The sequence below is a fragment of the Ambystoma mexicanum genome, chromosome 3q (genome assembly GCF_040938575.1).
Source record: "Ambystoma mexicanum isolate Mex_15411 chromosome 3q, UKY_AmexF1_1, whole genome shotgun sequence".
Taxonomy (NCBI): Eukaryota; Metazoa; Chordata; class Amphibia; order Caudata; family Ambystomatidae; genus Ambystoma; species Ambystoma mexicanum.
The window spans coordinates 138068034-138083697 of record NC_090926.1 but is presented as its reverse complement, the minus strand read 5'-3'; the positions used below and the strand labels follow the sequence as shown (position 1 = coordinate 138083697).

Below are 15664 nucleotides of genomic sequence, written 5' to 3'. Positions count from 1 at the left end.
AATTCCAATATAGTAACCAATTCAATAGGGCTCATGCTCTTAATATTAGCGCCACAGAAATGTTAGTTAAAATGTCAATCTACTAAAGTGCAAGATGTCAAAGTCTACGACTGTGCAAATACAAGAAATATACATAAACTTGTTGAATGCATTCTGGGGCTTAGTCAGCCCATAGTATATGTGCTAATAGTAGGGGCAAAAATCAGATAACTGTACAAGAAAGCCACCAACAAATTGGATGGTATGTACTTTTTAATTAGGGTTTTGTTTTTGAGGATTAGATTTTGAGTACACCGGTATTTTGTGTACTTGACTTTCATTGTTGTGATAAACCTGGTTCAATAGTTGAACTGATCCTAGTTAGAGCTGGCCCGTATTCTGCGTATGCATTGTGTTCCTCCACTTCTTTTGAAAAAGCTGGTTTAATAATACCTTCTCCACTCAGACTAACCCTGTAATAATACATTACAGAAAGTCAATCTGCTGAAGGATAATCTTGTTTTAAATGTACATGGGGGGAAAAACAGTGCCTCCATCTCTTGATTGTGCCCCCCCAGTGAATTGTGAATACTTTAATTTCATTGTTTTCTATCACTTGTACTGGATAGGTTATTGCTATTTGCTGTTGTGTAGGTGTGTTAATTAAATGGAGTTTGTGCGTTTCCCCAATATTGAAATGTCTTAACCAGAAACAAAGGGCTTCTGAATTATCCTTTGGTTCATGAGCTTCATTTGTTGATTGAAAACCTGTCTGCATTTTCCCTCCCATCTTGCCTTGCTTTCTCACAGGATTTTCTCTACCTTGATTGCTGAGCCCTGTTTGCCTTTCTGTGGGTGAAAGTATAATCTTTGTCTTTCTGTGAGATCTGTTCTGTGTAATTGTGAATGCTCCTTTGTTTTTACTCGCTGATCCCTTTTTCCTATTGGATCCTTGTTTAGGGTGAAAACATCCCTTTTAGAGGAGATTGCTCAGATATGGTTGGTGGCATGAGTGCTATATAAATCTCTACTGGTTATGCTTGCGTGGTGGTACCTTCTCCCTTTCCCTTCCTTTGGGACTATAGTTTAGGGCTCACACAATCCAACCACTAGCATAGTCGAATACCATTTTCATGGTACTCCACCCAGGCGCAGTGTGTAGTGTGTCCGTCTGAAATGTTTATATGTACGAATTGCACTAGCCACAGCTGATCTCTAGATGGCAGCAGAAACCCATGTTAAACCCGACTATCTGGAAGTCAAGTCATGGCGGTCTGCCATTCAAGGCTGTTGGTGAAGGTGGTTTGGGTGGGCGCTCGGCAGCAGCTTTGAAGAGGATATGCATTGACAACCAAGAAGCACGACTTTCAGCAACTTCTTGGCTCACTTTGCGGTTTTGGTGCCCTTTCTGCAGCACCAACAAAGGAAACGGATCGCCCAGTCAATCTTCTTCGCTTCCTCCAGTCCCCCACACTGAGGTGTTCTGGGGGAGTTGGATTGGATCGCTGGAGAGTCCATGCGGGTTCAGCAAAGATTTGGACGGATGCAACCTTTCCACGACGATGCACTCTAAATGGGCAGCTGGTGGTCTGGTATTGGGGTTCTGCAGCGCTGGAAACTCCTAGTTCCTCAGGAGATGGCTTGTTTTCAAAGTTCATCTTGGGACTGGTTGTACCCACCAGCCAAAGGGAAGGAGTCCTCTTCGGAGCTCCTCTGTCGGACAGAAAACAGGGTCAGGACAGCAGTGGTTGCTTCAGTGTTGCAAAGGGTCTGCAGGTGTCTCTGGTCATCTTCAGTTACTTACTTCAGCTTCCAGTGGTCGACTTGCTTTTCACTCCAGAACCCTCACTTTTTATACAGTTCCAGCACACTTCTCTGCAATCTCTCAGCATGTTACAGAAAGGGGCGTTTGGCTGTCCAATCAAGACAGCCAGAGACCCCCTGTGGGAGCTAGACCTATTCAGGCACTCTGGCAGACAAAGGACAGGGGGTGGAAAACTCCTCCCCCACTTTCTGCCTGCCCAGACACTCGGGAGCCTAAGTGGGTATAACCAAGGGTTCCTGCCCAAGGCAAAGCACACACAGACCTCCCCCTCCCAGAATGGGAGAAGGGCTAACCAGGAACAACCACACTAGTAATGGCAAAAAAAGAAGGGAGGCCCCAAGTTGGTACTTGGTTGCTACTATTGTGCACTCCCGGGACTATTTGTCCACTGCCACCAGCCATAACTAGATGATTGTCACTAATAAAGTCACAGGAGCAGAGAAGGGGGATACTAGGTATCCCTTTTGCACACGGCACCTTCAGTGGAGTGCTGACTATAGAGTTTTGGGTGAGATACTAAGTTTCCTTAAGAACTGTAGTTACTTGAGGATATAGAAAAAGAATCTTAAAGGAGCACCTTAACGGTCCCTAGCAACACTGCCCATACATAAGGAGCTTTGTGCTGGAGTTTTAAAAATACACATACCTTAAGAGCTATGGAGCAGACCGACTCCAGAGTACAGGTAGAGTACAAAGAATAGAGTTCCAAAAGACAGTGCCCACAAGAATGAATGAGTGGAAAAAGGCTCCACTTATTCAGGATAGAAAGGAAAAGGTCCAGAAGTCCAGCAAAAATTGCTGGGAATCTCACTATGAGATGGGATGAAGCATAATAATGATCTCCCTAACAAGGAGAGAGGGCCAAACTGTTCTTGGGTTGTTCGTTTTTTAAGTTGCCAAGCACGACACTGTCTGAACACAAGCCCGGCAAAAGCAATGGCTCCCCAGCTGATAAGCGCCCGAGTAAAACAGGAAACTGTCAAATACCATAAGAGGTTTCACTTGAGGAGCCGCTCCAGGCATTCATCTTCTTCCCCCATCGAAGAAGAAAAGAAGGCATTCGTCAACAGGCTCCCCAGAACGGGTACGATTCCCCTCTAAATCTGCCTCAGCAGAAGAGTGGGAAGAATTCTGCATCAACCTCCTCGTGCGCCAAAGAGCCCTGCAACCTTGAAATCCTGGATTCGAGGCCAGTCAATGCCACCAACACCATTGGCAGCTGGCGCTATTCTTCACCCAATCGTTGACTTCAAAGATCCATTCATCAACCATAGTCAAAGATCCCTAGACTAGATTTGCTCAAGTCTAGGAGGGATTTTATGTCCTCTTTGAACATTTTTGACGAAGATAACCCGGTTCCATTAGGGTTTGAGCCTGTCTCTCCCTCGTTAACCTGAGGAGTTTCAGGAAGGGGGGGCTTATCTGATCTAGCTTCTGCCTTGCACAATGCAAGTTGCTTGGACACCTCTCCTGGTGTTGAATTTCCACAAGGCAATCCTTCAGCCCACCCCACCCAAGCGTGGCATACAGCAAAATGATGGCGAAGGTCACTGATGCCTTTGGTTAGGGGTCCTCTTGCAAGTGTCCTAGCGGAATGTGACCTGACAGACATCCTAGACAAGGGCACAGCCATTGAATCTGTCCTTCCCTTGCACAATGCCATAACAAATTCTCTCATGTAGCTATGATAGGCTCCCGGCTCGGGCCAGCAGCTCACAAGGGTTTTGATAAGAAATACAGACCATCCTTGGCTTATCTGGAATTCCTTGACGGAGCATGAACACGCGTTCAGCAACACCTGAACCGCCATGAAATGTGCCATAGTTTATGAAGGTTGCAATGTATCGAACTGATTTAACACTGTTTGTATCTGGTGTGTACTAGCTGTATTGGTACGCTTGAGTTTTGGTATCCTTTGGGTCGTAATGAGTTGAGGCCATCTTGTTCTTTATGCAGGCTGGACAACCCCTGAAACTGCCCTGACTGATGCGCATAAGCTTTTAAGGAGTATCGTCGTCCTCCTTCTAGGAAATGCTGTCTTCACTACAAAAGTAACTGCAGACACACAATTCGTGGATCATGGTAATATCCTGATAAGCACAGTTTGTTTCTTATGCGTTCGGCTTCTAAAGTCTTCAGGTTGACACTTTTTATGCTCCTTTTGTAGGTGATAATCTTCTGCAGAAGTGGCAGGTGTTGGGAGACCTACTAAGCTGCTCACACAATCTTGTGGATCTCCTCAGCCGGGTCGGGAGTGTCTCGGAGGCAAAGGCTTTCTGTCTTGAAGCTCTGAATGTGTCTGTGAAGCTACAAGCTGTGAGACAGTAAGTTTCCATCAAATTCGTTTTTTAATGTTTACCCTGTGTCGTTTTTTAATGTTTACACTAGTAGGTTTGTTTTTAAAGTGGAGCATATCTATCGTGATTTTAGTGCATTCCTTTGGACATTGGATGTAGAGGAACCAGTGATGTTGATTGCATAATTGGTGATAAGTGACAAGAGGATCGTTGTTGGAAGGGTTTTTCTAAATCAGTCGATAGAGGCTTCTGAGAGGAGAATCTAGGTGATAGTAGTGGGTGTCAACACTTGATCTTGCACGTGGTAGCTTAGGTTGCGCAGCAAGGGAGACATAGGAAATTAGGGGTGTGATTTGTAAGTGCAATTAGCTTTTCCACAGTCAAGTAATTGAGTTCCACAAAAGTAAAACAATATATGTATGAGGAATTAATGCACAGATACTGCAGGTAAAACCTTAGAATACTATGCACTGAAAAACACACATCTCAAAGTGAGATTTCACCACGCTTTACAAGACGCTGTAAATGGCAATTAATAGCAAAATAGTACCCAGTAAAGTGGGAGAAAGTGGTTCTAAATGGATATAATGCACCCCGTCTTATAGTACGGCAGGCACTCCCTAACTGGTAGGTAAAGTCGCATGTAAATACTGGGGGCGGAAGGGACTTGGTGTAGGCAATCTTTAGCAAAGGGTAGGTAACTTGACCTTTTTTAAAAGCACACTTCTGAAAGTAGGTTTGGAACACAAGTAGGGGTACACTCCCAATTCTGCCACATTGTTATCCTAGGGGAATTCTATGCCAGAACTTTACCGCCATAAGCCAGGAAAGGAGTGGAATTTACGGCCATGCAATCCCTTTTCGGGCAAACGGGGACACAAAGGGTGGTATGTACTTTCACCAAACTCTTTTCCCCAAGAAACCACTCCTGGTGTATTCTTAATCGCTGGAACGACCTCTGTCGTGTATCCCATTGATGTCGGTCCACGGTCTCTGATGCAGTGGTTGAAGTAGACATTGGCCGATGGTTCCAAACTGTTTCAGATGTGGTTGTAGCAGACTTGCAGGAGGATGAGCTAGACAACTTGGGACGGCACGCAGGACTCCAAAATAACCCCTGACCCCACCCCTGTGCCATTACCCGATGAGGCAGAATCTCCAGGACACCACAGATGAAGAGAAGCAGGGTGGGAAATAAAACTGGTCAAGGGTCCGTAGGTTGCCCTCGAATTAGTGGCAGAAAACTGGCTTCAGGCAGACCCCTCTTCAGAATGAGGAGAAGCTGGTGCAGGTGATGGTCGGTCATTCGACATGAGGGTTCCGGGACACTTCTGAAGTAGACAGACTGAAGGACTATGATGCAGGGCCCAGAACTTGTTGCTCGCACCAGTCCAGAGGAGGAAGGCACAGATTTAGGTATTCTTTTGTTACAGGAGAGTCGGCAGAGGTTCCCTGGTAGATGGCTCGGGCAATGCTGGCTTGCTTCTGCAGTAGTCCACATCTTCAGTGCAGTTTTCTAGATGATGACCCCAGACCCCCAATAAGCAGGATCTGCACCATTCAAGGAAGGAAGGGCTGTCCAATCATGGACATCCAGTCGCTACACATCTTCAGCAACATGTATTCCCTGGGAGAAATGTGATTGGAGTCCAGACAGTCTCATTCCCAGTTTCAACCTGTTCAGTCACAAAGGCTCTGGCCGGGAGTCCTGAGCAGGACCTCACAAAAGTGTATTCTTATTTGGAGGTTTGTGGCCAGAGGACTAAGATGGCTAAAATACAGGTCTTAAATCATTCCATCCAGTACGATATTCAAAATGACGTCATACTGAAATGTGTCCATGGTAATACATCAGGGAAGATTATCAAACTGTAACAAGTGAGTCTTTTTAAATTCGTCAAATTTGGACTGCCCAGAGACTGCTCTTTGCGGTCTTTCGAATTCAAACTAATGTCCATGCCGCACAGGAGTGCGTGCAGTGCCTGCCAGGCGAGGGAATTTTCAAGAGTGTGGTAAAATAATGTGTTTTTTTGTGTGAGTGAGTCTTTTTTGGGTTCGGCCTTTAAAATGCAGAATTATCACAGAACATATCAAAAATGGTTAATTGCCACCAGCCTGTCCTGTCAGACAAAATGAAACTGGGTTTTAAGGTACCTCTTTTATACACTCCACTTAATGTTGGTGATGCAAAAATGAGAACACAGGGAACCCTAAATGGGAGAAAAGTCTCCCTGCACTGGCAGCCTTGGGGACTCGCTAGTGCTCACAAAATAAACGAGTTGAGCAGGTAAGTGAAACTGAAGTCATTACGTAACTCTAATCAGCCAGAGTTCCAAAACATAGAAATGTGGGGGTGGTTGGAGGATTCCTCATTGAAATAAATGGTGGGAACGCTACACAAAGACATTGCCTTACGCGAGGGGTTTCGTAATGCATCCACATTGAAGGATTGGTGAAGGATTGGTTGTCACGTACATGGATAAGGGGATTTTGGCCAATTACACTTGCGTTTTGCTGGTAGTGCGCCATACACATGTGGTAGTGTTGGCATATGTAAGACTAGACTGTAACCATACATACGTGATGGGACTGCAATACTTATGAGCACATTCTACAATATCTTCCGAAGTTTTGAGCTGGCTAGAGTTTTGTTCTTGAATGTGAAGTGGTGTACTCTACCCTATACCTTGCTTAAAGGTTTCGATTATGATCTGACCATTACAAAGGTACATGCCTTGATGGGAGCCCTGTTGACTGCTTGAAATAGCATGTTTCCATTTAATGTTTTCTCGCCTAGGTGTGCAGAGTTCCTGGTCACAAAGGCAGAGCTGGAGCTTCAACGCACAGAATCAGAGCTCTGCCAACTGGATCTTCAGCAGGTGCTCAATCTACTGACATGTGGCACTGGTGAGCATCGTTTAAAAGAGAAATATCATTTGTAATGCATGGTTTTATCAGCAGTCCCTATAAACCGTTGGTAAGGAAAGGTCTGCTGACTACCAATGTGCTTTGTTGAAATTCCAGAGCACATTTGCTTTGTCAAAGGCCTGCACAATCTCACCCTTCTTGCTTCACTTGCAAGGATTGAAATGGTTTGCTTTGCTAAATGCTACCCAGTGATACCGAAGCGTATTAGCTATTTAAAACCGAAGTGATGGAATGAAATGTATAAACCTTTGTAAATATTTCTTTAACTGGGGACCTTTGCCAAGTTCAATCCTTGGTGTGTCTAGGAGTTGTCTTGGTTTTTATTTTTAGTAGGTTCTGTGCATTGTCAATAAACTAAGTCATCTCATCACACATCACTCCGCTTTTTCTAAAATCTCTCCAATTGGGGTTGAGAGTGGCTTAAAAATAAATCTCACCATGGAGAGATTGTCCTTTAAATTCTGTGCCAGCTGCAAAAGAAAATATCTGCGTTAAGACGCTCATAGTGTGTAACCACTGCTTTCCCCGAGACCACCCAGAGAGCCCTTGTGCGTCCTATATGTTTAGGCCTAAAACCCTAAAGGGAGTGATGCACCAAACGTTGGGTGGGCCATGCAACAATGGCCGAATCAGAAACCTTTATTTTCTCCTTTGAGTCAGATCCAGAAGGCCAGGGCAGTAACATCTGTGTGTTGGAGGCCGAAGCCATTACAAGGGAACTTTCCGGCTCCCGTGCATCAGTCCCCTGCCCCGAAAGACAATTGCTGCACGCTGCTTTGGGGGAAGCCTCTGGCGGACACGCACACAAGCAAACAACCCCAGGGCTCTCTTCAACAGCCGTCTAAAGAAGTCTGCACACTGGCAGACCATGCGCTGAAAAAGCCTTCACTTCCGTGTTTAGTGCAAGGCAAGTAAGATAACTAGGCGGCAATAGGCACACGTAAAAGGTCCCTTGCCTGAGGTTTCACCGGCATCGAAACATGCGTTGAAAGAACGTAAGTCATACACACACTCCTGCTGTTCCTGACGAAGTGCCACAGTATAAAGAGGCTCACTCCTCTTCATCTCAATTGCTCCAGAAAGAGGCCTAGAGAAAACACGGAGGCCATCATGTTCCTCCTAGCCAACATGGACAAAGGGAGGTTTTGACTTTATGAACAAGTACCCAATTACACAAGTCATTGGATTTATAAATGGGGCAACCCTTGGGAACAGCCCAACTCTTCGCAAGATCACAAAGGCGCCACTCATCACCCACACATACTGTCCAAAAACTCTCTTGTGACACTTTCCAAGGGGACGATCACAAACCGATTTGTGGTATGTCGACCATGATGATCCCAATGACGCTGTTGGATTTTATGATGACCCAGGATGTTGCTGCACCTGAGTGGCCATAGCTCCCCAATTGATGACCAATTACTACACAATTACTTATTAAAGAGGGCTGCTAATCATTTCAATATTCACACTGAAGGGACAGTGGACAGCACAGACTTCGTGGACATAATCCTAAATGAGAAAGCTGTTAGCCAAGCCATTCCTTTATTACAATCAATACAAGAGAGTATTGCCCCATCAATTACTACACCATTGCTTACTAACAAGTTAGAACACACACAGTGGAACCAGATCCTCAAACATCTCGATTCCATGCCTGACCCTATTAAGAGGGCAAACGGGTAGCACAAAACATATTAAAGAATATTTTAGACTCTCCCGACACTTCAGCAAGAGTAATTGCTGCGGGGACCCTGCTTAAACACAATTTGGCTCTGGTAGTCTGGGTTTAAACCTGGCAACACTAATCATGCCCATTGAAGAATCAGTCCTGTTTCAAAAAAGCAGTTGAGCATCAGCTTGAGACTTTGAAAACACTAGGCCCAATCACGAATATGCCTAGGGTCCAACGGGGCAACCTCAATACATGGTGCACTTTCGCAGCCAAGCTTTACAAGATCCAATCGATCTGGATTTGTAACATCTGCCTCTTCTTACTACAGTCCCCAGAGGACAATCATCCTTTTATCAATCAAACCAACAAAGAGGATTTTGTAGAGGCAAAGGGTGAGGCAGAGTTGCAGCCTCAAGAGGCTCAGCTGCCCCAGCCAACAAATGACGTTCCAATTCACGTACCCTCCGATACATCCCAGGTATGGTGTTGCATATAATCATTCACCGACACATGGGCGGGGATAACGTCAGATCGCTGGGTACTCTCAACCGTGGCAAAAGGTTACTCAATCTAATTTCTCGAGACACCACGCCACCATCCTCCTTGTAAAAGAAAGATTTCATTACCTAATTCTAGAAGAAGGGATTTTAACTTTAATGCAAAAGGGAGCAATAGAGCTGGTACCGCCTCTACAGGAAATTCCAAAGAAAGAACCGTCCATGTGCCCAGTTCTATACCTGTGCCCTGTAAACACGTATGTACAGCCACAAACACTCTGGATGACTATGCTGCAGGAGGTCATTCCTCTGCTAAAACAAGGAGATTTCATGGCAACATTAAACATGAAAGATGCCTACTTTCATATTTCAATGTTGCCAGCGCACTGAAAATAAGTTTCAAAGTGTGAGATGAGCACTACCAAAGTGCTACCATTCGGCATAGCCTCAGCTCCCTCAATGTTTACAAAGGTCCTAGAAGTAGTAACTGCACACTTACGAAGGCAGTCCATTCCAGTGTACCCTTACCTAAACGACTGGCTGATAAATAGACACACCTCAAATGTGTCAACAGAACACCCAGAAAACCGTCAACCTACTGTTTCAGTTGGGCTTCTCAATCAACATGAAAAAAACAAGTTTAGTGCCCAGCCAAGTAAAACAGTTTCTAGGGGCACTAATTCGAACAAACAGCTTAGTCTTCCCCTCAAACCAGAGGGTGCAAAACATGCGATTTCAAACCCCTCAATAAATAGCCAGTCGTCGGGTAACAGTGCGAAAGGCAATGCACTTTCTTGGAATGGAGGCTTCCTGCATTTCCCTACTGCCTCATGGCGCATGCGTCCTATGCAAGAGTGGCTGTCGAAACACTGGTCGCAGGTGGTTTCGCAACCTCTGGTTCTATCGCTGCAGTGGTGGGCCAAAGAGAAACTTTTAAAAGGAAAACCTTTCAACATAACAGCTTTTGTGACCACTCTCAAACCAAGATGCATCCCTAACAGGGTGGAGAGCATACTTTCTCCAGCACGGCACACAAGGTGTGGACAAGGGCATTAACCAGAAAACATATCCACCTTCTGTAACTGCTAGCAGCCTTCTAAACGCTTCAAGCGTTCAAACCACAGCTAGTACAAAAGACAGTCCTCGTTCTAACAGATGGCACTGCAGCCATGTTCTACATAATCCAGGAGGGACACCTTCTCCGGGGCTGTCTAAACTACCCCAGAACCTTTCGCTGTGGGCTCTAAAACATGTTTCTGCTTGCACTAGGATGTTCCAGGGGAGCTCAATTCTGTGGTAGACTTACTAAGCAGAAGTGCTGTGCTGCCCTCTGAGCACAAGTGGCATTTAAACATACATGCTACAAAATGTCTTCTCAAAATGGGGGTTCCCAGACATGGACCTCTTTGCTACACAAGAGAACGCACAATATTGAGACTACGCATCCAGATTTCCCCAGGCAAGATCCAAGGGGAACACTCTGTTAATGAACTGGTCAGGGAGATTTGTGTATGCTTCCCGTGCTGCCTCTTTCTCAACCGAATAGTCCACAAGCCACACCAGGAACAAGTAACACTAATACTGATAGCTCCAATGTGGATATGACAAACCTGGTTTTCACACCTACAAATGTTTGTCCTCCATGAAACTACCGTGCCCTTTCGATATGTCACATAACCAAAGGACACTTCACCCATGCCATCAGACATTGAACTTCTCTGCTTGACTCTTGCAGTCATACAATGTGGTTATTTAAACCTAGACCAGAGGTGCATGGACATTTTAAAAGAAGCACTTAAGGAAGACAATATTTCAACAAATGAAAACGTTGTGTTATGGTGCAAAGCATGTACAATCAATCCAATTGACTGTTCACCTTCACATATAGTACACCATGTACTGTGTTAGACTCTGGCTTAGTCTTCAGTTAATTACGAGTGCATCTAGCTGCTCTCTCAGCCTACAAACCCCACACCACAAAGTAAAGTTTTGTGGTGGAAGGTGCCTGTGGTTAAAACATTCATGGAAGGTGTTAAAAAAAAAGTATACCCTCCAGTTTCCAAATCAAATCCCGGGTGGCACTTGAATATTGTACTTAGAAAGCTCATGGGGGGCGGGGGGCCCTTTCAAGCCAATGCACAAAGGCAGTCTTTTACATCTCCATTAGAAGACCTCTTTCCTTGTTGCCATCACATCAATAAGGATTAGTGAACTACAAGCACTGTCAGTACAAGATCCCTTTGTGAATAATTACAAAGACAAAGTAGTGCTTTCATCTTAAAGTTCCATGTACATCTATCCATAGAACTTCCTGCCTTCTTCCAACACCCCACAAACACAGCAGAAAAAAGCCTTCATACTCTGGATGTCAGAAGGGCTATCATGTATTGCCTACGATCAGAAAAACAGACAGCTGTTTTATTATCTCTTGCCTCAGGGAGAGTGTGGCCCAATCTCTAAATCTGCTATTTCAAGATGGAGTGTCAACTGCATCCAACTTTGCTAGGAGAACTTTGCCATTCAAGCCCTGATCACACAACTCGAGGCACAGAGACCACTCTAGCTTCCATAGCAAATGTGCCCTCAGACGCCATTTGCAGAGCTGCCACCTGGAGTTCAGTCCACACTTTCACACAACATTGTTTAGATGCATTCTAAAGGTGAAGCACAGGTGGGACAAATTGTCAAAAGTGCTCTTTGCCACTCTACCTTCAAATACCCTACCTCCTTCCCAAATTACTGCTTGCTAATCTATGCAAAGCATGTGTTTCTAAGCAGATCCTCAAGCCTCAGAAGTCATACATTACTTGCAGTAATAGTATTTCTGGTGCTTATCTGCTTAGATTCACATGCACCCGCCCTTCCTCCCCTCTTGGAGTTGAAAGTTCTTGGGTAAATCATAGATATTTTCACATCTCATAACTTACCTGTCCCCATGCTACACTTTATACTGCCTGTAGTCGGAAACCAATAATCTGAGGGACCTCGACGCGTGAGGGATCATGGGTACAGTAGACTTTGCACTAGGGATATATTACAAGCACGCCCGGTTCCTTTTTTGAACTTTGAAAACATGTGCAATACTCCGTACCTACCACTAGATGTCAGCCTATGCAAAGCATGTGAATCTTAGCAGATACAAGCCGGAGCAGGACATTTCGGCGGGCCGGTTTGGTGCGACCGGTTCGGCGCAGGAGCCGGTTCGGCGCAGGAGCCGGTTTGGCGCAGCAGCCCGCGCCGAACTGGCCGCACATAAATGTCCTGCAAGTTCTTAAGGCAGGCACCACAGCCACGCAGACTACACAGCCGGGCCACACTATTTAAAAATGAAACCGCTCTAGAACAGTTTCATTTTACAATAGTGAGGGATGAAGTTGAAACTCGCACTTTCAGTGCACTGCACTGAACGTTTCCCTAAACAGCAGGCGATGTGCACTGGTGTGCGGCTCGCTAAAACATCCCAGCGGCAAAACATCCCGTTGCCGAACTGGCCGCGGCGAAAAGGGGTGTACCGATGATACAAGCATCAGAAATGCAATTACGCTAAGTATATTCTCTTGTGGATTAGAATCGCATGCTTTGCCTCAAATTGAGAGGATCTATCGTGAACGACTACTCCAGGCCTTAGGACCTTTACAGAAGGGAGAGTGGGGGAGAACATTACACATAATTCCACTATTGTAGAATGCCTCGTTACATCTTCCCTTTATTTAAAATTATCTTCCACTTCGATGGAAAGTACTCCTTTTAAGTGTTGCCCCTCCTGTAATAAATTTCCCCGGAAGGATACACAGTGTGGTAATTACTGCCTTTCATTGTGTTGAGCGTGTACGCTTTTTAAAGACCGACACCTAAGCATTGAAATGTTGTCTGGCCTGCACGATGCACGCTGAGGCTTCCATTGAGTCTTACTCGGTTCCGTGAAAGATCGGGGTTGATCAGGACTGCAGCGGTTTTTAAAGTGATACTGAGGCGACACCCTTTGGGGTCGAAAGATGGGCATCGGGCCCAGCCATGGAGACTGCCCCTGCCGACAAGCAGGCAATGGATATAAAACACTTGCATAAGAGCCGTACTAAGTCAGCAGTTGAAGTATTGATGCCAAATATGTCTAAACACAATTCTCAAACTATCAATGCCTTATCCGGCCTCTACCTGGAACAAAAATCGGAACTAATGCTCCGCCTCAAGTGTTTCTCACTCTTCCCAGGTTCCAAAAACATCCCAGACTCAAACACCTCTTAGGCGCAGATTAAAAAGAATGTATAAAAAGCACATTTATAGCAGAGTTCAAGCCTTGCTGAGGGGTAGGGCACCCTATTAGATGCCCTAAAATGTGCCTCTCGGCAATCTGAATCTGAAGAGGACATTGTTTTCCCACTCCAGTCCTCCAACACCACATGGACCAAGGAAAGGTTTGAAAAAAACGAAGAGAATTTCCTTTCATGGAATTTCTTGATAAGCACCCGCTTTAGAGAAAACGCATTACTGAAGACCCTACCACCTGCAAAAGCAAAACCTACACTTCCAGTACAGGAGGAACGCCTAGATTAGATGACTACAGTGATGAAGCGGGCATACTGGAGGAGGATCAGGATATTGAGCCTGAAGATTACCCTATACCTTCCCCGGATGGACGACCCCTCCACCCCCACCTCCCAACACCCTTGCCCCCCCCAAATACTTTGACCTTTTTAAAGAAAGCTGCAGAGCTTTTTAACATAGAGAAACAAGAAAAGGATAACTCCCTCACTGGTTACTCCAGCTCTCGGTAGCAAAGCAGTAAACCCCTGTATCGAGACTAGGTTTAAACCTGTGCCAGTTTATCCACTTCATATAAGAGGATGCCTTACAGCACACTCACTGGTGCTAACTACCTGCAAATAGGCTGGCACACCTTTAGCATCTACCCAATAAGGAGACCAAGAACATCTGAGCTCTGCAAAAACGAAGCTGCTTCTACTGCATGCGAAATATGCATGCAAATGCCACAGCTCTCATGTAGTTATACCCATGCAAATGGGACCAGATGGATGAGCTAGTTGGAGGTCCAAGAATCTGAGATCCCAGATGCGAAACGTTCTACGGGAGGGCAAAGAATTCACAAATGCAATGTATTAAAAATGCCCGCATTTGGCAGAAATTGCAGGCAGGCTAATTGATGAAGTAACAGTTAAGACACGCTTGACTTAGAGGGTCAGGGTTCTGACCTGAAACACAGGCCACTTTACCTCTCGTTGGTGAAGGAAAATATTCAGTACCCAGTCAATTTACCGAAGCAAATTTCAGAGTGGTACATTTCAGTTCAAACATAATGCCGAAAATATAAAATAAAAAAAATAAATATATATATGTGTGGGGTAATGTCGAATCAGCGGTCCAGGAGAACAATGAAGAAGCAGTGAAGACTGGGTAGATATAGGGTGTGGCAGTTGCAGGCTTTATTGTAAGTTGCAGGGAATAAGATGGGGCATTTGGGGAGCAACAAGTAAGCACACCATCATAGCTTCAACTCCCATCCTGCAATGACTAACCATCAGGTTTAGAACTCTCAAAGTGCACCGAGTTCTAGCCACTCTTACATTCCATGGAATGCACTGCTTGGTGCGGCCCAAGCCACATCCCCCTTTCCTTCTAAAGGTCACCAACAAACCTTTCATTCACAACCCACAACTTAAACTAATCAAAACGGGCAAACACAAAAACACCAAGAAATACGAGATTAAATGCTGGAGGAACACCATCATTATTAACATATGCAGATTAATAAGACATGCTAAAATTCTAAAACAGAAGAATAACATTCATAAGACTGGTAATAAGGTAACTGATAACATGTAACACCTGATATCGGCCATGTGAGATTAGCCTCTCCTAGAGAAATACATAGTCTAATATTTAACCTCTCCTAGCGAGACTCGTAGCAAAATAAAAAAAATGCAAAATACAAATACACTACTCATGTAATGTTGGAAAACATTCATGCAAAATACAGTATAATGTACTGTTGGGTCTACCCTACTCATTATAATGTTGGTCTACCCTATGATAATATTGGCCCCTTGGTGCCTCCTACCTATGTTAATAGTGAAATACATTTATTCACCTATACTGGTAGTGAAATAACAATATTATAATATTGGCATTCATAATATTTGCTCAACATTTGATATATATATACATACGCCATCCCTACGTTAATAATCTACTACTTATGATACAATACCCATTTTCACTACAAGAACCATGGATGGAGCATATTCTGCTGTATACATTTCTTAAATACTCCCGCATAACTAACACTTCGCAACTCCACACTGACATCAGTCATCAAACCGTTCTGATATAAATATATATATTGGCACATTTGGTAATCGTCCATTCTACGTCAATCCTTGGATACTCGTTAATGTAGTAAATGCTATGTCCTACATGATAAACAACTTTTACTATGCCTGTGGGA

At 44.6% G+C, this 15664-nt stretch overlaps 1 protein-coding gene across 2 annotated transcripts in view; it reads left to right on the top strand.

Annotated features, from left to right (window-relative positions):
* The window catches only part of ESPL1 (extra spindle pole bodies like 1, separase), a 1025090-nt gene that overhangs the window by 416864 nt on the left and 592562 nt on the right, over window positions 1-15664 (top strand). For both annotated transcript variants that reach the window (XM_069653328.1, XM_069653326.1), the window contains 3 exons: window positions 3761-3886; window positions 3972-4128; window positions 6899-7008. In XM_069653328.1, coding sequence (XP_069509429.1) covers window positions 3761-3886; window positions 3972-4128; window positions 6899-7008 — 393 coding nt within the window. The remainder of the gene's footprint in view (window positions 1-3760; window positions 3887-3971; window positions 4129-6898; window positions 7009-15664) is intronic.